Source organism: Triplophysa rosa, linkage group LG21 (genome assembly GCF_024868665.1).
Source record: "Triplophysa rosa linkage group LG21, Trosa_1v2, whole genome shotgun sequence".
NCBI lineage: Eukaryota > Metazoa > Chordata > Actinopteri > Cypriniformes > Nemacheilidae > Triplophysa > Triplophysa rosa.
The window spans coordinates 1,071,297-1,093,969 of record NC_079910.1 but is presented as its reverse complement, the minus strand read 5'-3'; the positions used below and the strand labels follow the sequence as shown (position 1 = coordinate 1,093,969).

The following is a 22,673-nucleotide window of genomic DNA, read 5'->3' as shown; positions in this document are numbered from 1 at the left end:
GAATTCTTCCTCTCAACTTGTGTGTGAGTGAGGTACAGATCTAGCATGTACTTACATATGGAAGTGTACATTTCTTTATGTTTCACAGATGATGAAAACTTACAGGCTCCAGGGTGAGTAATCAAATACATATTTTGATGCGAAATGTTATTACAGCAGACCATACGTCTGTCTCACATCTGGACTGGAAATCCCTCCTGGTTTTGCAGGATGGCGTGTGGATGGTGTTTTCTCTTCAGACGTGATCTCTTGAGCCAAAACTCTTCCTGCTCAAACTGAGAACGTGCAAGATGGTAAAATCTCCCTACATGGAGTTCTTCTGTTGTTGCGTCACGAATGAATCTCACTGAGGCTCAAGGGGTCTCAACAAACACAGGCTTTGTACAACTTCTTGCATTAGTGAAGACACCCGGGACACATTATAAGAGGAGGTGTTTGACCAGTGAGCATTCGGCGTGCACATTACCCCTGGCACTGGAAACACAACATCCTAACACCCATCACACCCTGAGATTCAAACACCCTTCACATTATTGAGCCGTTATTTAATCCATGCGAAGATCTAAAACACACATTCTTTTAAAGGGGTCGTATGACACGGCTAAAAGGAATATTATGGTTTGTTTTAGATGTAATGTAATGTGTATACATTATTTAAGGTTTATAAACTCTGTATTTTCCACACACCGTGCATGTTTGTATCTCCTCTTTGCTTCGCCTCTCTGAAACATGCAGATTTTTAATAAAGCTCAGCGAGGTGTGCTGTGATTGGCCAGTTCACCTGTGCGTAGTGATTGGTGGAATACTGCAAGCGTGTGACTGAAATGTAACGCCTCTGACCATATTTGGAACATCAGGTTCCTCTTCAATTGTACTGACAGGTCGCCCACCTTACTTGCGTCTACATTTGGGCGGTCTTAGTCAAATCAGACCACCAACTGATGTAGATTTGTGGGGGTGTGGCTACACGAGGTGTTTCAGGCAGGTCTGGGTGAGCATTCGCTTTTACATAGAATGACTCTTTTGTTCCCACACTTTCATTTCTGCAATTTTACACGTCTAATACATGCATGAGCGACTTATAACACACCAAAGACACAGAACAACACGTGTTCGTGCCATATGAGCCCTTAAAGCACCAAACAGATGCCCGTAGACACCTGTGACACTGCTCTAGTGCCCTTGAAAGTGGACATGGCTGAGGGGTTCACTATGAAAATGACCACAGACCCCCAAACACACACACACACACACACACACACACACACACACTGACTGACTGACCACAAAACTATATAACCAATGACCTCAAACTGTTTTGTGTTTATGAAGCTCATTTGTTAGAAGATTGTATGGGTTAAATTGCGGGTTCGATTCTCCGGGAACAAACATAATAAAAGTGTCTGCCAAATCCATTAAATGTAAATGCATAAATATGTCACATGTTTGTTTTTAAGCTCTGTGTAGTGCATAGATTACAGTTAGGGGTTTATCTGCAATTACTGCAACGTTAACTGTACAGGAATCTATTGTCTGACAGAAATTATAATTCTGCCTTTTTTTTGACAAATTCTTCACACAGACGCTCAAAACATAGTTCAACGTACTGAATGATTATCAGAATCTTATTCCATACTGTCAGCATGGTAACGTTATTACCGTTCAATACACGTCAGTCATAACAAACGGAAACAAACGACAAATAGCTGCATGAATCAACCTTTAATTAACCAGTCTTACTTTAAACTCGAACAGCCGCTACACTCTTTCTACTCAACTTTTAATTTAAACGAATAACTTAGTCTAGTTTTAACAGTGCACTCACAGAGAAAAGCGCAGTCTTACTTCACAAATAAATATATTAAGTTATTGAGTCTCTATTAAAACAACACGAGAAGCTAAAATCAAGAATGAAGGGAATAAAATAAATGCAATGTTGTTTTCTTACCGTTGGTGTTCGGAGTCGTTTGAAGCGCGTGCGATCCGCTCGTGAGTGAACTGATATCTGAGGCGTCTCTCTCTGTCGCCTCCTTCACAGACAGATAGAATTGATCACTTATTAATTTCACCAACAGAATGATTGTTTGTTAAATGTTCATAACCTTGTTTACATTGATGTGGATTTATTTGTGTTAATTTGTATCTAAACACCTCAGTTTAGCATGTTTAGAGCAACACCGCCACCTGCTGGTCAGACTAGAAACAGACTTCATGCAGACTGATCGGTGTATGACGTCAATGCATGATTTTGAAGCGAGATTTGAGTCAAATGCACAGATTAGACAAGAGTACGTTTACATTTGAACAAATCAGACATCAATTATTTAGACACTTAAACTTTAGATAACACAAGTTTAGATTTAACAAACTTTAGATTTAATACACGTTCCTGACATATACAAGAGTATAGTTGCAGAAAACACTGTAGTCTTCTTTAGTACTGAGGGTTCAAAATAGTCTCTAGCAATTTTACTACAGTTTACTATAGTAAATACCAAAGTATTGTTTTCATGTGGGTTCACAAATACAATGATGTGAACTACTGATGATTCGCAGATATCACATTTACATTTATAGATATAGTTAATTCTTTTAGATGCCATTAGTGACAGGCCTTTTTCCCGTATAAACGTGTTTCATCCTTATTGTACTGTTTATAGAAAAATAAGCAGTAGTTTTATGATCGGATGATACACAACGTGAATTACAAACATATACACACATGCTGTTGTTTAGCTCTTAAACTTGAAAGGTTTAGGATTATTTTAATATCTGAGTGTGTGTGCGAGCACTCTTGAGTTTATGTGGAAAAAGTTGACAGCTTTGTGACTTCAAAACGCTTCATTCTGTCTGCTGTGAGTTTTGTGGTGTGTTTGTGGTCACCAGAAGACCGTTAAATTCATTCTCGTGTTCCTGTCAGCTAATAGACTCGAACCTCACAGATCAAAGCAGCTTCATAACGACAAGCCTGCCGTCTCGTGTGTATTCACACGGATTACACAGACCAGATAAAGATCAACACAACACTTGATCATGACGAGCAAAGAAAAAAAACATCCTTCAGATCTGAGCAGCTACACACACCATGAGAGTGTCTCCTGTTTGGATGAATGGATGGATAGATTTCTGTCAGAAGTGGTGCATTCTGGGAGTTGGAGCTCAAGCTCATTATGAGGTTTCATTTTTATTTCTTTTCAAAGACTCAATGTGTTCTCAATATGAAGACACACACATTTTTCCACTGGCACTCTGGTTTTGTTTACTGGTAGCACATGAGTTTAATTGTGACTCTGATTAAGTAAAAAGCTATTTGTTTGGAAACTGACACGAACCTTTTAAGGTTTATTAATGTCTTTTGATGTGTGTGAATGTTTATTAAAGTCAATGAAGCTCAGATTCATAAAAAGATTTCAGAATATTCTAAGGCTTTAACAGGCTTACTTTCATCTTTTGTGGGTGTTTGCTTACATGACTGACTACATTTCTGAAGGTAAAACTTTGTTATTTGTAATCTTTTGAGAAGGTTTTCAGTTAAACAAAGTTATGTTTTACTTTGTATATGACCATGTGTTTGTGTGTGGCTTCATTTAAAGCATAGAAAATATAATTCGCAGCAAAACAATGGACCTTTATGAGTTAATACAGTGAAACAAACCTGTGTGTGTATGTGTGTGGGAAGGGTAAACCCTACGGTATGGGCACAAAATGTCCCCACAAAGATGGCAATATCCAAAACCCTTGTCCTTGTGGGGACATTTTTTGGTCCCCATGAGGAAACAAGCTTATAAATCATAGAGAATGAACTTTAGTGAAAATGTAAAAGAGCAGACAGTTGTGTGTGATTGTTAGGGTTAGGGGTAGGGAATATGAGATACAGTTTGTACAGTATAAAAACCATTGTGTCTATGGAATGTCCCCATAAAACATGGAAACCTAACATGTGTGTGTGTGTGTGCGTGTGTGTGTGTGTGTGTGTGTGTGCGTGTGTGTACGTGTGTGTCTAATGCGGATGCCCTCTAGAGGTTAAAGTTGATAAGGTCAGGCCTGTAATTGCTCCCAGTGCTTTAGCTCTGGGCTCTGAGTGACCTTTGACCTGTCTTCTCTAAAGTTCTGTCCATTCACTAGTGTCGCCACAACTATCGTCATATTACTGATTGTCTTATATAAAATTTTGTTATTATTGTAAAATAAGAAGGTAAAATTAAAGAAAACATCTCTTTTGATTAGCTGTTTTACATTTGAAATGAAACACTAACAATCGTGATTTATACTGTAGGATTTGTTTACACTTTACTTTCTCAAAGTGCTTTACAAGAATAGAATAGAATAGAATAGAATAGAATAGAAAATATATTTGCTTATTTTGCTAAAAAAAAAAAAACAATCACATAAAATCTACCCTGAAAGTGAGTTTTAAGAGATTTGTCTCATTTTTTTCTCATCCTAACTGTCAATATGGAGAAATGGAAGATGGTAATACTGTGGTACTCTTATGTCCACATTTCTATGCTATCACCATGGTAGTTATTGGTTGAAGTTGCTGGAAGTGTCAGTAAATGAGATGAAATAGACAATGAAATAACATCCTGATGGGTTATAAACACAGGGTGGCCTGTCTGTGTGTAATTGAAATGAGAACCAATGACAGGAAGGCCACATCCCACAGATAAACACACACACACACACACACAGAGTTTAAAGATAAGTCTCTCTCTCTCTCACGTACACACACACACACACACACGTCTCCGCTGTAGATTGACTCTGACAGAAGCGTTTTCTTCCGTTTGGGATGTTTAGAGTCACAGGAGTCTGGTGAAGTCCAGGAGGAGACAGTGTTCATCAGCAGAAGGTCAGTGTTTGTCTGTGTGCGTCACAGCACATCTCTCTGTGTGTTTAAAGACTTCTTTCTACTATTTCAGCATTTCACAAACTATCAGATGTTACAGGACGAAGATTGCTCATGATGTTTCTCCCACATTCCGCTTTTAACAAACAGTGAGATTGTGAGTCGATCAGAGTTTAATGAGAACTGATTGGGATCATGTTGAGAACTGAGATTTGATTGGCGACTTGAGCTCGGTTTAAAACATTCTTTTGGGAAACTCTAATGAAGACACGTGTGACATTACTGAAAGCTTCTCTTGCCCGAGAAACACTCGAGAAATTACCAAGAGTCAGATCTGATGTGTGATTGTTTCGTTAGATGTTGGTTTCTCGGTTTCTTCGGTAGAAAAACACATTTAAACATCCTAAAGTTTGGTGAACGTGTGTGTTTGTATAATGACGTTTAAAGGAAAGTGTTGTGTATGAACACCCAATTATTGACGCACAGTATGTGACATACATTTTAAAAACTGTTTCTGTGCACATGAAATGTTAACGTTTTTACATTCAATGTTCTGTGCAGAAAATGTGTGTCCACTGTCTGAATGGATGTGTGATGGATGGACAGCACAGCTGTGTGTCTTGAGCTTCTATTTCAGCTGCATTAATCTCAAACTCCTTTCCTTTGATTGTTTTAAACGTTCCCTTGTTTCCCGCTCTCCAGAACAGCGCACAGGGAAACGTTTGACGCTTTGACTCTTTGATCTATGATGTGGCCCTACGGCATCCGTCGGGTCATGCTGCTAATGACCGCCGCATCCTGCGTGCTGATTGGTTGTGGAAACTGTCAGCCAAACTCATCCAACGCTCTTCCGCTCTCTGAAGAGCCACTCTCTGAAGCTCTTGCGCTCCCCTTGGAGACGGCAGGGTCAGCTGCCGTGACCTCTGACCCCAGAGCTGTCTATCAAGTTGCCCGTCTTTCTAGCAACAGGTCAGTGGTTGCGCGACGGCCATCTTTGCCCCCGGCGTGTCTGACGCGGACTTACATTGAGTGTTTGTTTAAATACGTGAACACGGCGCTGTCCTGCATCATCTTCGTGGTGGGGATGGTGGGAAACGCAACACTGTTGAGAATCATTTACCTGAACAAGAGCATGAGGAACGGGCCCAACGCTCTGATTGCCAGCCTGGCACTGGGAGATCTCGTATACATCGCCATCGATAAACCCATCAACGTGTATAAGGTAACACACGCATGAGCAAACCCGACAACCAATCAGAACACTCCATTTTGTGTGTCCACATTAGGTCAGACATATTTTGGGACACTTATCAGTGTAGCTCTCAACACACACACACACACCTAGAGATAAACGTGCTTTAACACCGGCTGCCGTATATTAACCCCCCCCCCCCACACACACACACACACACAAAAACACACATTCTGCACAGTATTTTAACTCTTTGTGTGTTTTTTACTCTTCAACGTGTATGATCTCCTTGTTGAAAAAAACTGCATATACTGGTTAGGTAGGTTTTGAAGCATGGTAGCTGGTTTGTGCTGGTTTAAGCTGGTCTTGAGCTGGTTTAGGACCAGTTTAAACCAGCTCAGGAGCATCTTAAACCAGCTCATGATCAGCACATGACCACACAGCAAAATCGCCAGTGTTAAAAAAGGTCAAATTAACTCTCACAGTGTATATATAATCCACACTATAATTTGACATTTTTTAACAATCAGGATTTTGCTGTGCAACTCAAACCAGCACATGACCATCTTAAATCAGCACATGACCATCTTAAACCAGCACAAACCAGCTAAGGACCATCTTAAACCAGCTAAGGACCAGCACAAACCAGCACATGACCATCTTAAACCAGCACAAACCAGCTGAGGGCCATCTTAAACCAGCACAAACCAGCTACCATGCTTCAAAACCTACCTAACTAGCACATGCAGGTTTTTTTAACAGGGCTATGATTTCTGAAACATGTGCATAGTCTGTGTCTTAATGTTTTGCACGAGTGAAAATAAATCTGAATGTGGAATGTTTGTGTTGCAGCTGCTGGCGATGCGATGGCCCTTTGATGACAGCGTGTTTGGTCTCTTTCTGTGCAAACTCATGCCATTCTTACAGAAAGCTTCCGTCGGAATAACAGTCCTGAATCTGTGTGCTCTCAGTGTGGACAGGTAACGCGCACACAGTGATTTAATACGGTATTAACTCTATATGGTAACCCGTAACCGTCACTCCACCTCTAAATCAAACCTCCTCACATCAACATCATTTACTCTCATTTGTAACGATTTACATTGTGAGGAGCGCCGACTGATTTCTGTGTGTGTTCAGGTATCGTGCTGTGGCGTCCTGGAGTCGTGTGCAGGGTGTGGGTATCCCAGCATCCACTGCGGTGGAGATTGTGTGCATCTGGGGGGTTGCTGTGGTTCTGGCTGTTCCTGAGGCCGTCGGCTTTAAAATGGTCAGTTTCGAGTACAACAACGTCACCATACGAACCTGCATGCTGAAACCAGAGACTCCGTTCATGACCGTAAGAACACAACAACTACACGTGCAAAACACACAAACACCTCACAAGGCAAGAACTGTAGACTTCAGGAATATTTCTGTTCTGTTAAAAGTGATTTCTACAACAAACTATAGCAATGCCAAATATTGTGTAATGGATTTAAAGGGACACTTCACCCAAAAATGAAAATTCTGTCATCATTTCCTCTCCTTCAGTTGTTCCAAATGTGTATAAATGTCTTTGTTCTGATGAACGCAGAGAGATATTTGGAAGAATGCTCATAACCAGACAGATCTCAAGCCTCATTGACTCCCATAGTAGGAAAAAATACTTTAGCAATTTTTTTGTTCTGTTGAACATAAAAGAAGATATTTTGAAGAATGGAACAGTTCTGGGGCACTTTTGACTACCATTGTTTTTTTCCTACTATGGGAGTCAATGGGGGGCAAATTCAGTCTGATTATGAGCGTTCATCAGAACAAAGACATTTATACAGATTTGGAAGAACTCGAAGGCGAGGAAATGATGACAGAATTGTCACACACAGTTGTATATCAACCACTACAGGTGACACTTATGGTGTTAGAGGAAAATGAATATGGAAAAGTGAAAATATATTTCATCATTCATGTTAAATATGAGCAGCATGACACACGCTTTAATGTAAAATATGAATGTATTTTGTCATTTATGAAACGTGTGCGTCGCTCAGACATTAACCGTGACACTGTGTGTGTGTAGTTGTACAGGGATGTGAAGGTCTGGTGGTTGTTTGGTTTTTATTTCTGTGTTCCTCTGGTGTGTACGGCCGTCTTCTACACACTCATGACCTGTGAGATGCTCAGCAACAGAATGGGTGATCTGAAGTTCTCTCTGAATGAGCACATCAAACAGGTACAACATCCACTCATATCACTGTATGCACACTTCATAATCAGTGGAAACTTTGTGGTCAATATTTCCAAAAGTAACACGCACAATTGATTTCATGGAAATGAAAACTAGGTGAGATGTCCATTGAGGTGTGTGTGTGTGTGTGTTTGCGTGTGTGTGTGTGTGTGTTTAGAGGCGTGAGGTGGCCAAAGCCGTGTTCTCTCTGGTCCTCATCTTTGCTCTCTGCTGGTTTCCGCTTCATCTGAGTCGCATCCTGAAGAAAATGGTTTATTTTCAATATGATGTCGGCCGCTGTGACCTACTAAAGTAAGACACACACATGTGTAAACAAACACAATAGTTTTCTATTAACGTACAGATCTACAAACGAGCAGAAACATCTTTTCTAATACATGTGTTTTTTTTATCTGGGCATTTATTGGTTTTAACCGGTTTGTGTTGTTGTTTCTGTGTGTCAGTTTTCTGTTAGTGTTTGATTATTTGAGCATAAATCTGGCAACCATCAACTCCTGCATCAATCCCATAATCCTCTACTTTGTCAGCAAGAAGTTCAAGAACTGTTTCCGGGTATGACGAACACACTCACGCACGCACACGCACGCACACGCAGCTGTATTTGATGGATTTCTTCTCTCTCTCTCTCTCTCTTTCTGTGTGTGTTGTTCAGTCATGTTTGTGTTGTTGCTGTTATCCGGGCTCATTGTTAAGTTCTGTCGCGCCTCTGAACGTAACCAGTTTCCAGTACAAGAACCCTGATCAACACGGCTTATCAGACCGGACCGCACTACGCAAGGACAGCTACAACTAAACCATCAAGGTCACAGACTTCAGAACTGCAGTCGTTCAGAATGAGATCAAAAACAAATATTATAACATGATTCATGCTCAGTTATCGCACTGTACAAACTTTCAGTCAGTGTACAAACATATCAGATACATCAGAGTTTTGAAGTGTAGCTCCCTATTGAACCATTAAAGTCACCATGAAACACAAGTTGCGATTGACTTCTTTTCCGTATCGTGACGTGTATCCGAGTGAAACGGCTTCTGAAATTTGAACAAATGTAGGGCGGGGCTTTATTTTGCCCTTCCCTTTGTGATTGGTTTGTTGTAATTTAGGCTATTGGACAGTGAGTATAGTCCCACCTCTTTTTTGTTGCTGACGTCATGAGGTGAAGCGTTGTTGTTGAGAGAGGGGGAGGAGCTTCATGTTTTTGATTAAAGATTACAAGTGCAAATTAATTTTGACAAAAGAATGGTGTGCACAGATCAATGGTTTATAATAATCACTGCAACACTGCGTAAAACACTTAGAATTGTCCTGTTTGATTCCATGGTGACTTTAAGACTTGATCAAGTATACACTGACTGTACGAGAAGTGAAGCTGAAGTTTAATACACACAGTGAAATATCGTCCCGCTGTCACAGCTTGTTATCTTCACGCGGGAATTTAGTTGATCAATTACACCTAAAACCAGACACAGCAGAGCACAGATTCCTTTTTGATTTACAATGTATGTGTGTTTGAACTTTCTAGAATAACATATTTAAATAAATAAATATATATTTACATTTGAAAAGGTATTTTAAACCCCAGTTCCAGGAGAGTTATCTTCATCATGAATTGTTTGCTTTTGTTTAGTGGAAGGCTGTTTGATGTCAACATAGTTTAATAATAAACGAATAATATTTCACATGACATTTGAACACATTCCCACAGAGTTCACAGTTCATGCTGAAGCTGTTGTTGTTTATTGCGGCCAGCAGCTGCTGGATGAGCTTTGTTTTGTTGTAGAGAATGAAATAAATGTGCTTTCTGTTGTGGCAGTTGTAAATAAATATTTGGTGTCTGTTTATTAACATCTGTGTGGTCTGTAAATAATGAGATGTACGGTAGTTTTAGGGGAGGTTTTGCTTACAAATTTATCCCCAAAATGTTTCAGTAGACAACACAAAATACACGTCACATTAAGAGTTTTCATTCATGACCAGCAGGGGGCAGAATAATATTACGTACAAAGACTGATCCTAAAACACCTTTCAGCTCCACGCGACCTTTGAAAAACACATGTCAAAAAATCACATCATTGTCTCTTACAGTTCTGATAAACGCGTACATGTAAAAAACAGTATTAACTTTTATCTGCAGACTTTTTGGAAGACACAGTTTATGAGTAATTATTATAATTCACTTTAACACTTTAACACTTTAAGTTTGTCCGGTTATTACAGAACATTGTAGAAGATATTGAAGTGATGATGAAGTGTAGAAGTGTGTTCACATGTGACACTGATCTAGACTCTTGAATGAAATCTTTAGAAAAATTACACATACTGTACATAACATAGTTCATTGAGAATATTGAGAACACTTTTATAAATAATATTGTTGTAAAGTGCTTAACTTTCACACTGCTGGTAAGATAATAAATAACAACGAATTTACCATAATAATACAAGATGATATCAACAATAAAACCTTTGCTGTAAAAACAATGGGCATGTTTGAATTCTAAACGAGTACTGAAGAGTGCATACGGTGAAATATACTTTAAAAAGAGTATGTACATAATATGTAGGCTGTGATTTTTTTCTTTTTTTACATTCTTGTCAAGTACTATGGTTTGAATTTCCTCGGAGAAGACTGTCGGGGATTAATATTATTTTTTTTTTTTTTTTTTTTTACTGTAACAGTGTTCTGTTTATAAAAATGTTCAATAAAAAAAGTTTAAAAAAAATAAGGAGTATGTACAAGTTTGCAGCAATAAACATTGTTACATTTGACAAGTGCAGTGATGTCCAGTTATTATCCCACAAATCGTTCTTTTTTTGCATGTTTATCATTTTAGACTCTAATGAGTGACATTTAAGCCTGATCTTAGATCAGTTTTCTGACGTCTTTTTCTGTTATAAATGAGACGTTGGTCAGTTTGTGTAATGCGTTACTCCTACGGTAATATGGAGTGCTCTTGTGCGATGGCTGCCAGCTCCTTCAGAAACTCAGAGAAGAGAATGACGGCGAACACTTTACTCTGCATGTGCGCCGGGATTCTGGGACACGGAGGAAGAGGTTTACAGAGACCAGACGAGATACACAAGCCAGCTTCGTTCTCCTGCAGGTCAACGTCTCGCTCTGATCCACCCAGAACATCAGATACATATACAGTATTAATGCAAAACACTACTGCTTTTGAACAGTATCATGAACATTTCTGTGTCTATAGTTAATGTGCTGAACTACACCTGTGTGCACTTTATACATCCACTCAACATTCATCTTCACATCACTCAGAAAAGCTCCAGCATCACTTGTTATTTACCACAGACATTTTTAAATGGGATTTATTTGCCGTTTGCTGACAAACTTAGTATAGTAGTTGCATATGTTAGAGCCTTGTGGTGATATTATTTATGTGTGGATTCATGTTATTTTGTGAGCAAGTGTAAATTCTGACACACCTCGCTCCTGCAGGATCTGGTGTTTGAGCAGCAGGGACCGGGCGGCTTCACGGATCAGCTCAGTAAAATCAGGTCTGGATGTCGTGTACTGTTCTATCTGAGACCTCACTGACACCAGCACCTGAAACACACAGTCCATCTGTTGAACTGAGTCGCTTGCTTTAAAGATGAGGACCGTTCATGACATCATCAAGGGGTGAGAACCAGAGGGGCGTCAGTGACAGTTTGGGTGAAATGGAGATATGCCTATCAAACGAACGCCCTCTTTCTACTGCCAACGTGACACAAGTGAAATCGTAATCAATTTGTAGTTAGAAGCCAAAAGACGTGTCACTGAACATACAAAGCCAGATGACGCGAAAAGGGAGTAACTGTATTGTGGAGAAAGCCCGTGGATATAGCAGAAGATTCAAAATGGCTGAAACATATTTTTGGCACCAATATGAGAAAATAATTTGGCAATTAATATAAGAAATGTGACATTTCTTATACTGTACATATATTTTTTTTTTTTAAGTTTTCTTCTGAACGAATACTGTTAAATAAATCCATGTGTGTAACATCTTTATTATAAAAGATGAAAATCAATCCACAAAGTCAGATGAAACTACAGTATTTGTTTTGTTCTGGCTCTTCTGTAAAGTTGATGAAATGTCACTTACGCCCCTCGGTATCATACATGAATCAGATGCATTTCCACTGTACATGTCACTTTTATCCAAAGTGAGGAAGATCACGAGCAGTTTGTCTACACAATACTCAGATGCATAAATACTTGAGAAAGTGTGTGTGTGTGTACCTGATAGAGCGATGTTAAGCCGGGCTGAAGCAGCGGTCTGGTGTGGAGTAAGAATCCTCTCAGCAGTGGTTGTGGATAAGACACCAGCTGAGCTAATATTCCAGTAAGCAGAAGATTCACCTCGATAGAGTTCTCCAACAAACTCTCCAGACGAGACAACAACACACTGATGAACGGACCTGAAACACATTCACATCCAAACACAACTCCCAAGATTTAGTGTGAAAATGCTCCGATCGATCTTAACTTTATGACTTCAAAACCTTCCACTCACAATACTTGTGAGTTTGCCAGTTCTTTCCAGAGCATTTTTAGGAGAGGTTCACTACTAAAATGGCTTTAGGTGAAGAGAGAATCAAATGAGCGTGTAACTGTGAAGACACGAAGAGTCTGGATTTCAGTCAATGTGATGAGAAATGTTTGAGTTGATATCGAGATCTTCAATAAGATCGACTTTTGATTGCAGACGAGACATAAAACTACAGCTTCTGACCGTTTTCCCGCTGCATGTTTAATGACTAAACAGACTATCGACGGTGACGTCACTGCACGCCAGAAACCCGGCAAGTCTCAAACTTCCATGTAAACGCGGGAAGCCGGTTTATTACTGTGCATGTAAACACGTAAAAACAGGTTTCTTTTCTAAGCTTTATTTTGTGCGTTTAAACGCCGTTGACTTCTCTTCTCAAACTCGATTGACATTTCTGACACACACTAATTTCAAACGTTTCCTTTCTTTCTCCATTTAATAAAGAAATAATTGAGACACATTAAATATACATCGTCTGGATGCGAATAAAACATAACTAGAGTTTTCATTTTTATCTTGATGTGAAGTGACTGACCTGTAAATGGAACTCCTCGTTTATGGCTGCGGGTTGTGTTCAGCTCTTCGTCGTCATGTTCATCACAGAAGTCCACACCTTCCTCTTCTCCACGCAGTAGCGTGCGCAGTCTCTGGAGGTGTTCGTCGTCGTTCATCACGCTCTCTTCTTCTCCTCCGTGATGTCGTATGAGCTCCAGACATTGCGAGATGAAGTCATGGCTGTCGTCTGACGTCGAGATCGGCTTGATCTGATGTTGCTCAACAGTGAGACGTTTGCGTTCTTCAGAAGCGCGTCCGTTCACAATGACCGCGGACGTCTGTGATCCGGGACGTGCTGTCAACTCCACGGCTTCAGATTCGTGCGAACATCCGCGAGGGTTTGGAGAGAGACGGCGCCAAGGATGATTGTGTGTTTGTGCATCGTCGTTCGTGTGGCTATTGTCAGTTTGTTTGCGCGTGGTGTTTGCGCAGTTGTGACGTATCGTGTTCTTGATGGACGTTCGCCGGTCATCTCGCGCGTCTTTTTGTGCGATTAGATTATAAACCAACACGTCGTCCTGGAAGTCTGATTCCTCGACGTATGATCCTTCGATCAACATGATGGCGCTTTTTCGCATCTCCTGGATGTGTTTTGGGGGCTCGTCCGGAACGGGACGGTCCCCATGGTGTGGACTGCCGTGTTCGTCCGGAGCGGCGTCGTACTTGTCGTCCCACTCCAGCTCGACTCGCTCGCCGTCAGAGGGTGGCTGGGGGGTGGGCGTCTGAGAAGGAACACCCTCCTGATCATCGTTCTCCTCCTCATCCTCCCGCCATTCATCTGGAGAGGGGTTGAGCCCGTCGTACGGGGCCGACCAAACGCTGCACGCTTGCACGCTGGCACAGATGACCCTGCGGGCATCACACAGGTACTCCAGGTAGTTCTTCTCCATCAGAGGTTCTGAAGCGCTCACACGAGAACATCCCACACTATCACCGCACGAGAACAGATCCTCCGTACCTGAGAGAGAGGGAAATGCTTATTCAAATAAAATAATCGCGAACAGCATTCACGACAAGAGAAGATGAGAAGTCTGTTACTCGTGTTGCCCCTCAGCAGCCCCTCGGTGACCTTTGACCAGAGGATGTAGTCGGGTTTGGGGGGCTGTGATGGAGAGCAGCGGGGTTCGGTCATGAAGAATGTCGGCGTGAGAGAGAGCAGCGCAGACGCACTGACGGAGTAACAGTCTCTCTCTCTCAGTCTCAGTCTCTCACCACACAGCAGATGAGAGCAGGGAATCAGATATCTGCACATCACACACACAAATCTTGATTTAGTTGATTATTACTCAAATAGGATTTGTTTGGCATCAGATGAGTATGATCTCCACTTTTCCAACCAAACCTAAAATCAAGCCTATAGCGTTAGTCCACGTGAGTCAAGCTCGCAGCTGGTCCTCGTCTACTAGGGGTGTGACGAGACGAGATTTTGAGACTTTTTTAAACAATTCCTAAGAAATGAATAATAAGAGGTCTGTACATGGAAATGACACATCGTGTGCCTCAAACACTATTGTTTCCTCCTTCTTGTGTAAATCTTGTGCATGCAAAAGATTCCATTTTAAATTATATATTTCAATTGGACATACTCTAGGTTTATATTTACATTTGAATAACTTAATAAACTGCAGATGAAATAACAGGAAGTTAAAGAGGGAAAAAATACCTGAGAATTAACTGCAGCATGACATCTTCACAATACAGACCAATCAGAGTGCGGAACAGAGCCAGAGAAACCGTACCCAACTAGAACACAAGACCAGAGTCACACACATACTGTACAAAGACACTTGACGTGTACGCACATACGCACCTGAAACGGTGTGTTGATTCGACTGACCAGCGTGTCCAGGATGTTGACGTTGTCGTGGCGATGTGTGAGGATGAAGACGAGGAAGGTCTGGAGGAGGGCGGGCTCACATATGCTCCGCAGGAACAGCTCCAGATAGGCGGTCGTGGTTATCACTTCCTCCAGAGTCAACTATCCAATGAACATCGAGTTCACAGAGACCAATCAGAAAGCAGAGAGATCAGATTAACCCGGTGTTTTACACCTTTTCTTGGGGCAGGACAGAGCTGACAGGAAAGCACTGGGCAGAGACAGGGGAGTGGGTTCGGCAAAGCACTCTCGAGTTGGGAATGGAACTCGTGTCGCTGTGAGCGCACTGTGTCCATAAACCACAGGCTGTTTTATGGGCACGGCTTTACCTTATGAAGAGCAGGAGCCATGACGGGCACAAGAAAACCATTATAGATGTAGTCCAGAAGCTGATCTCTGATAGACGGGTGAGCCACCTGCACACATGCACAAATACAAAGTGTTTTATTATTATTACACAACTCTCTGGTATACTGGATTGTAATTGGTCAATGGTGTGATAATACAAATATGTGATAATTGCTGTTGTCTCCAATAGACTCAGTGTTGTGTAAGAACAACTAATGTGAACTAGCAAGGTGTGTGTGCGTGTTGTGTGTGGTGGTGTGCGTGTGCATATGTGTGTGCGGTGTATGCGTCGGTGTGTTGTATTCGTCGTGTGATGGTCATCGTGTGTCGTGTGTGTGTGTCCATGTGCTGTGGTGTGTGGGTGTTGTTGTGTGTTGCGTGTGGATGTGTGCTGTGTGTGCATTGCGGTGTGTGTGGTCATGTGCGGTTGTGTGTGTTTGTGTGTGTGTGGTGCTGGTGTGTGTGTGTGGTGTGTGTGTGTTGTGTGTAGTGGTGTGTGTGTGGTCATGTGGTGTTGTGTGTGTGTGCTTGTTGTGTGTGAGTCGTTGTGTTGCGTGTGTGTGGTGGTTGCTGTGTTTGTGTCACCTGGCACACGGTGCTGCAGAAGTTCAGTGAGTTGAGGAATTGAAAGAGTTCTGGAACCTGCAGCCAGTCGTTTCTCTCCAGACAGAACCAGCTGTCACTGTACACCTCCAGTTTAGCTGGAAGACCTGAATACAGACCACTCAAACCAGTAGCCAACACCTGCAACACACACACACACACAATAGAGGCATACACATGTGCATGAGTTCATTTGGGTCAAAGGTGCTTGTGGAAAAGCACATAATCCATCTACAAAAACCACGCACGCACGCACGCACGCACGCACACACACACACACACACGCACACACACACACACACACACACTGTACAGACCACATGAGACTGGGATTATAATCTACCACAGATTAATGCATATGAAAGAGAGCGAGTGAGCGAGAGAGAGAGAGAGAGTGTGTGAGTGACACACAAAATCATAATCAGAAGTCAGTAAATAGATTTATGGACGGTCTCATGTCATCACCATGATTCATGTTGATGTTCAGTGTTAACTGCGCTCTAGATTACTGTATTCTTAACAATCATTTATAATAACAGAAGCATTCACAACTGTGAAAATTCAAACAAAACTCTAAATATGACATAAAACTCCCCTAAAAACTGAGGATGTCTGGCACAAGTGTTTGCAAGAGAAGCTTCAGCATGCTGAAGGGGTTTTTAACGCACACACATCACACAGATTCTGCTGTATTTCACCAGAGCACAATTATGTGTGAACGATCAATGTGTGTGATGTTTAGTGTCAGGGCTGCACGATCATGGGTAAAATCTCCATCACCATAATTTCCCTCAAATGTTTAATCAGGATTAATAAACACGATTATTTGGTCAGTTTAATTTCCCTTCGGCATGTTTATTAGGCCTCTACTTTACAGCCAATGAATATGTTATAATTCTTCAACACCGTATTTCAAAGCACGCGGTCAATCATCGAAACACTCCAACACAAAAATGAACATTTCGTGACCTTCGGAACGGAACCTTGCAACTCCATTTTGTATTTTTGTTTTTATTCATCATTACTGTTGGTCCGCCCTCATGTTTGTCTGTGGTATTACAATAAATGCAGTGAAAAAATGTTGTTGTGTTTTGTTTCATGTAAAGTGGCAGTTTTAAAGAGACAAGCTTTGCGATGATTTTCTGACCTTATTGCGAGTTTTGTGCTTTCTTTAATATCACAACGATTATGCTCAGTAAATTGTGGAAAGCATAAATCCATTAAAATACGATAAATTCGTGCAGCCCTATTTAGTCTACATGAAATCAATAGTAGTGTTGCAGTCAACCTATAGGCACACCCTAGCAACACCCTAGCAACGTGCTAAACAACCACCTCTGCAATGACACCGCATGTTCCTCACCGGACAGAAGAACGTGCTTTCTGCGATGTGTTTGGCCACCAGGTGGTTTCGAGACGACAGGTTCATGATGAGGGTCAGAGCGTCTCTGGCCTGAGCGCCGACCGTCCCGTCACGGTGAACGAACGGAATGAGAAGAGAAAATAACAGAAAGTTGGCGGCTCCTTGATCCTCGCTGCCGTGGAAGAAGAGCTCGAGAACGGACGCTTCCTTCGCCAGCCCGCGACACAGCTGATGCAGCAGAGACACAAGCTCCGCCTCCACCTCCGCCCCGCCTCCACCTGTGGAGCAGGTGTGTTTCCCCGGAGCGGTGCAGGAGCTGGAGCAGGCGGACAGCAGCATCATCAGAGGTCTCAGGACGGGCTTGTGATGCAGCAGAGGTTGTTTGGCTCGCGTCAGCAGCATCTCGTACGTGCGCAGCTGCTCCAGCTTCATGTCGTCGGTGAACTCTCGCCGGAGACTCCACAGAAACAGCTTCTCCATCACGTTCTCCACCACCACGAACTCCAGGATGGGTCCCATGGCCCCGCCGTGTCCGCGCTCCTCCTCCATTAACATGAAGAGCATGTGCTCAACGTAGTTCTGCACCGCGCTCGCCTCGTCCCCGGGGATCGGCCCGAAGCGCTGAGCGCCCGACAGAGAGACACCGCGACCCGGGTCATGCTTGTCCAAGATCCGCAGGACCTGACGCACACACACACACACACACACACACACACAACTTGACTCATTCTGAATGACGTTTATAATGACCAACGACAAATCAATCGTCATCACATCTGCTGAGCTATGAAAGAGAAACATCCGAGCGCTTTGGGTGGACAGATGTGAGATGACTGTACCTGTGTCCAGTGGTTTCTGAAGACGATCATACACGTCTCCGGGTCCACGCCCCTCAGGCTGAAAGCTCGCCCGTGATTACAGGATGAGACCAACATGCTGCTGGAGGGAGGGTGGAGCTACGTCATCTCAGCACGGAGCTCAAATAAAACTCTGAAGAAACGTTGGGGAGTTGAGCGGATATTGTGTTGAGAAGAGCTTTTGTATTGTTCAATCCAGTCATGCTAAAGCAGGAAGAGTGTTGGAGCGCACGACAGGGCGGAGGCCTTCTCTCCGGCATTCCCAACATTCCACAGCAATTCTAGGAATTCATACCTCCACACAGCCACCGCACCAAGAGGAGATCTGAGCGAGAGAGAGTGAGAGAGAGAGAGATTAATCCAGTCCACCATCTGTCAATCCACTAATCTCATGCAGCAGCAATGCTGTGACGTGTTCCAATAATCACAGATGCAGTAAACATGAATTAAACCGTGACATATTATTCATGGAATGACAAAACATTTCATTTCAAACCAAACCCACTCCATCTCAGAACTCCATCCTTGATGATGTTGGTGAACACACTTGACCAAACAAATAACCTCTTTAGTCTGTCTGTCATGCGTTTTTAGTTTGAGTTACCATCATTTCACTTCATTGGTTAATAAAATAAAGGATTCATCTATAGGCATACTGCGATAGTTAAGGTAGTAACTATTATAGATCTACTTCTTCAGCATGGTCTTAAAATATGAATTCATAAGAAGACACTTACCAGTTTCTTTGCAGCTTGTTTCTTTTGAACGCGACGACATGACCCGCCATCTTCTGAAGGATACATGAAATGTTCATGTTCATGTGAAGAATAAGAGATGTGTGTGTGTAGAGACATACGGTCAGACTACAGCAGGCAAACACTCAGAGAGATTACACTGAGATTACAGCCCGCACGCATGCGTCTCTGTGTGTGTAAAAGCGCAGTGTGTGTGTGTGCGACAGCTGTCTTCACACACACTGCGCTTTTACCACAAAATATTTGGTTACTTTTCGTAAGCGTTTCTTTACCAAAGAAATTTTTTATCAATAATTGAAATTTTGAAATGCATGACTTGTATTGAAAGAACAATGGGAGATAATGAAAGTAGCCAATAGCATCTCAGAATAGATGTCACTAATTTATGCAAAATTATAAATCCACTGCAGGAGAGAAAAAAATCAACACTTTAAAATGCAATAGTACTTTTTAGTATTTTAGATTTTGTGCATAATGTTTCTTATAAATCTGCTTTGCAACAATTCACATTGGCAAAAGTGCACAGAAATACAACTACATTAAACAAACTGCAAATGTCTTAAAACACAGTTTGACGGTAACACCACCAGAAACAGATCTCTGATAAGGACCCAGCAAACACAAAACGTTTTTATAATTTTTAACAAGGTTTTTGTGTTTGCTGGAGAGATATATCTAAAAAAAACGATTACAACTGGACAAACAGAATTATTTATTTTTATTGTATTTTATTAATTTCAAAATTATTAATTGATTTCCTTTTTCTGAACATACACACCTCAGCAAGGGTTGTGTTGTAGAAAATATCTTTCCTAAACACACGTTAATCATAGTAACACAATTATTTCGTTTATGTCATAGTGTTTAATACCAAAGAGAACAACAGCGACACCTCGTGGCCGCGTCAATCCTAAACATTCCAAACACACGCACAGGCGAGTTCTTCCTCAAATAAACCCGAAAATACACCAGTAAAATAATCTGTCCACATTCATTTACATCAACACACAGTGATACAAACAATTTAACATAAAAGCAGAAAGCTTGAACATATTTTATAAATGTACGACTTCTAAATCTTTTACAAACTGCGTATGCCAAACAATTTAATACATGTACAATAACATTTTTGAGTAGGCCAACATTATTTATTACCATTAAAAAGTTGTTCAAAATTAAATAAAATACGTTATTAACTTTTAGAGCCGATTAAAGGTTCGTTCAGAGTTAAACATGTATGTACATTTACACATTTATATTTATAAGCACTGAAATCTTTCTACGAGGAATTACAGATACTCACAACTATAAAACAATCGCTGCAGTGTTAGTTTAGTGACGTGAAGAGCATTGTTGTTTGTTTGAGTATTGTTTGTTTGGATGGTTTCTGTGGCGCCTCCCTCTTTTCTTTCACATGGACACATGAACTTCCTGTTGCGTCCCGACTGCAGATATTGACACTGATGATCCGGGATCCGAACCGAAACCGATCAAACTGACCCAAAACAACGACCGAACGCGTCATCTGTCACGAGGCATTTAACATCCGCCGGAGGAAAAGTCTTTCCCGGAGGTTCAGCTGGGATAATGCTGATCGGACCTGTCGTGTCGCTGTTTTAGACTGTAAATAAACCGTGTTTGTGTCGGTATGGCGGAGGCGCGAGCTGAGGAAGAAGATGAGCGTTTGCGCGAGCCCGGCGGCGCGAGACGGAGCGCAGCAGGTACAGGACGCGCGAGCGTCAAACTCGAGAAGTGATACAGTGTTTCATTTATTATCTCTTGTTGATGAGACAGTGTGACAATGAAGAAGACGAGTGATGTCGTGAACTTACCTGTCCTACATTTCCGCCTTATGAATTTATCCAGTACTGTAGAATACTGTTGTTGTCCCTACACTGTTAAACAAAGTACACTACACTACAGTATACTTTAATTGACTACGGTTTACTGTAGTGAATACTTAAAGGGTCAGTTCACTCAAAAATGAAAATTCTGTCATCTTTTACTCACCCTCAGGTTGTTTCTAACCTGTATAGATGTCTTTGTTCCGTTAAACACAAAGAAAGATATTTGGAAGAATGTTAGCCATTTTCAGTTCTGTGACATCATCCACTACCATAGTAGGAAAAAAAATGTATCTATCTTTTGTTCTGTGGAACACAAATTGAGATATTTTAAAGAATTTAGGAAAACAAACAGTTCCATTTAATGTTACCCACTATGGCAGTCAATGATGTCACAGAATGTAAAATTGCTAACAGTCTTGCACATATCTTTCTCTGTGTTCATCAGAACAAAGTCATTTATACAGGTATGAAATGACATGAGGCTGAGCGAATGATTTTTGGGTGAACTGTCACTTTAAGGATAGGTGAGCATTTTTTCATGTGGGCTGAACTCTCTTCAGCCAGAATCTCTCAGTGATGTGTGAAATGACACCAGTCTTCTGTCAGTGTTTGTGAAGTTCACACGCAGGCAATGAAGGATACAACTCTCTTTATGTGCTAATAGTTTTTGTTTTCATTTAATTACTAACTTATTGACATTCTGTTAGGATGTTTTATGTATATACCTTAATAATATTTAGTTTTGTATGTTATGTTATGTTTGCAGTTGCAGCATGTTTGATTGTTTAGTCCACTAATGTTCAACATTAAAGAAACCAAACACTGATGTCACACTTCACGTGCTCATTAAATGAACACATACAGTATACACATGAAATAGTGTGTGTGTGTGTGTGGGTGTCATGTGTGCATCATGGCACTTTGATAGATTGCGTCAGTAATTGTCTGTTTAGTGAGGAAGAAGAGTTGAACAGCCTATATTTACTCATGTATTTTCATAGGATGTTTTTAATTGTGTCTTTGCAGGAATTTGCAACAATAGCGTTCAATGTGTTGTTGTCGAAAATGTTTTTTTCAGTATCTAACAGTAAATAATGAAAGAACATGTTCATAAAGAGAAACCTAACGTGTGTGTGTGTGTGATTTGCAGAACATTCAGACCGGAATAAACCAGACCAGCGTCTCTCCAGGTAACGCAGGAGTAAAAAGATTCACTTTTGAGTTGTGTTATTTAACCTGACCTAAATTCACGTTCTTCTTAATAAGTTGAGATGCTGTGAAGCTTTTGATTCATGTCTGAACGAACATTAGGAACACAGTCCTTCCCTCCGGCTGAGCTCACACTACTAGAAATACCTGTTAGGAGAAACCAAATAATGTCTTTCATCTGTAAAGTCAGATAAAGTCCTAAAACTTACGTCATGCTGGAGATTCTTCAACTCGTTTCTTGAGACGAAACAAAGACAGCAGTGTGTTTAAAGGCTCGTTTGTAAAAAACATGTTGTGACGGTGTGTTATTGGTGAAAATGTGAAGGTTTGAGAGGACGTGGCCTGTGTGTGACTCATGAGTTAAGTGTGGCATAGAGTCCATCGCTGGAGACAGTGGAAAATCCACAGACACACATCTCTCTCTCTCTCTCTCTCTCT

The 22,673-nt window shown here is 41.3% G+C and overlaps 3 protein-coding genes across 9 annotated transcripts in view; 2 read left to right on the top strand and 1 right to left on the bottom strand.

Moving 5' to 3' along the window:
* The first annotated feature begins 3,081 nt into the window (after positions 1-3,081).
* Positions 3,082-9,061, top strand: ednrab (endothelin receptor type Ab). Of its 2 annotated transcripts, XM_057319384.1 has the most exons (9): positions 3,082-3,175; positions 4,801-4,852; positions 5,552-6,071; positions 6,894-7,021; positions 7,182-7,380; positions 8,101-8,253; positions 8,426-8,559; positions 8,712-8,820; positions 8,921-9,061. In XM_057319384.1, the coding sequence occupies exons 3-9, from the start codon at positions 5,595-5,597 to the stop codon at positions 9,059-9,061; spliced, it is 1,341 nt and encodes a 446-aa protein (XP_057175367.1). In that variant the 5' UTR covers positions 3,082-3,175; positions 4,801-4,852; positions 5,552-5,594. The 2 variants fall into 2 exon arrangements, with proteins under 2 accessions (XP_057175367.1, XP_057175366.1); XM_057319383.1 differs by lacking the exon at positions 3,082-3,175 and having other exon boundaries at positions 4,744-4,852.
* A 2,141-nt stretch (positions 9,062-11,202) lies between these two features.
* Positions 11,203-20,588, bottom strand: LOC130545046 (FHF complex subunit HOOK-interacting protein 1A). 2 transcript variants are annotated; one of them, XM_057319356.1, is made up of 13 exons: positions 20,483-20,588; positions 19,162-19,214; positions 18,407-18,749; positions 17,568-18,248; positions 16,187-16,345; positions 15,583-15,669; positions 15,188-15,355; positions 15,041-15,120; positions 14,416-14,621; positions 13,358-14,335; positions 12,513-12,691; positions 11,714-11,834; positions 11,203-11,387 (listed from the first exon to the last, which is right to left on the bottom strand). In XM_057319356.1, exons 3-13 carry the CDS (start codon positions 18,500-18,502, stop codon positions 11,203-11,205), a joined length of 2,940 nt encoding a protein of 979 aa, XP_057175339.1. In that variant the 5' UTR covers positions 18,503-18,749; positions 19,162-19,214; positions 20,483-20,588. The 2 variants fall into 2 exon arrangements, with proteins under 2 accessions (XP_057175339.1, XP_057175340.1); XM_057319357.1 differs by lacking the exon at positions 20,483-20,588 and having other exon boundaries at positions 15,215-15,355; positions 19,162-19,324.
* Positions 20,589-20,631: 43 nt separating this feature from the next.
* Positions 20,632-22,673, top strand: part of wu:fy63c09 (uncharacterized protein LOC797544 homolog) — a 9,025-nt gene continuing 6,983 nt past the window's right edge. For 2 of the 5 annotated variants that reach the window (XM_057319371.1, XM_057319368.1), the window contains exons 1-2: positions 20,632-20,900; positions 22,177-22,216. In XM_057319371.1, the coding sequence (XP_057175354.1) occupies positions 20,828-20,900; positions 22,177-22,216 (113 nt within the window). In that variant the 5' untranslated portion in view covers positions 20,632-20,827. The remainder of the gene's footprint in view (positions 20,901-22,176; positions 22,217-22,673) is intronic. The other 3 variants (XM_057319369.1, XM_057319372.1, XM_057319370.1) reach the window with 2 other exon arrangements.

Excerpts from the sequence above, each read along its gene's own strand:
- ednrab (XM_057319384.1), top strand. The coding sequence starts at position 5,595 with ATGATGTGGCCCTACGGCATCCGTCGGGTCATGCTGCTAATGACCGCC. Across the intron at positions 6,072-6,893 it reads AACCCATCAACGTGTATAAG|CTGCTGGCGATGCGATGGCC; the intron begins GTAACACACGCA and ends TTTGTGTTGCAG. Across the intron at positions 7,381-8,100 it reads CAGAGACTCCGTTCATGACC|TTGTACAGGGATGTGAAGGT; the intron begins GTAAGAACACAA and ends GTGTGTGTGTAG.
- LOC130545046 (XM_057319356.1), bottom strand. The coding sequence starts at position 18,502 with ATGTTGGTCTCATCCTGTAATCACGGGCGAGCTTTCAGCCTGAGGGGC. Across the intron at positions 16,346-17,567 it reads AAAGCACGTTCTTCTGTCCG|GTGTTGGCTACTGGTTTGAG; the intron begins GTGAGGAACATG and ends TGTGTGTTGCAG. Across the intron at positions 14,622-15,040 it reads ATGCTGCAGTTAATTCTCAG|ATATCTGATTCCCTGCTCTC; the intron begins GTATTTTTTCCC and ends TGTGATGTGCAG.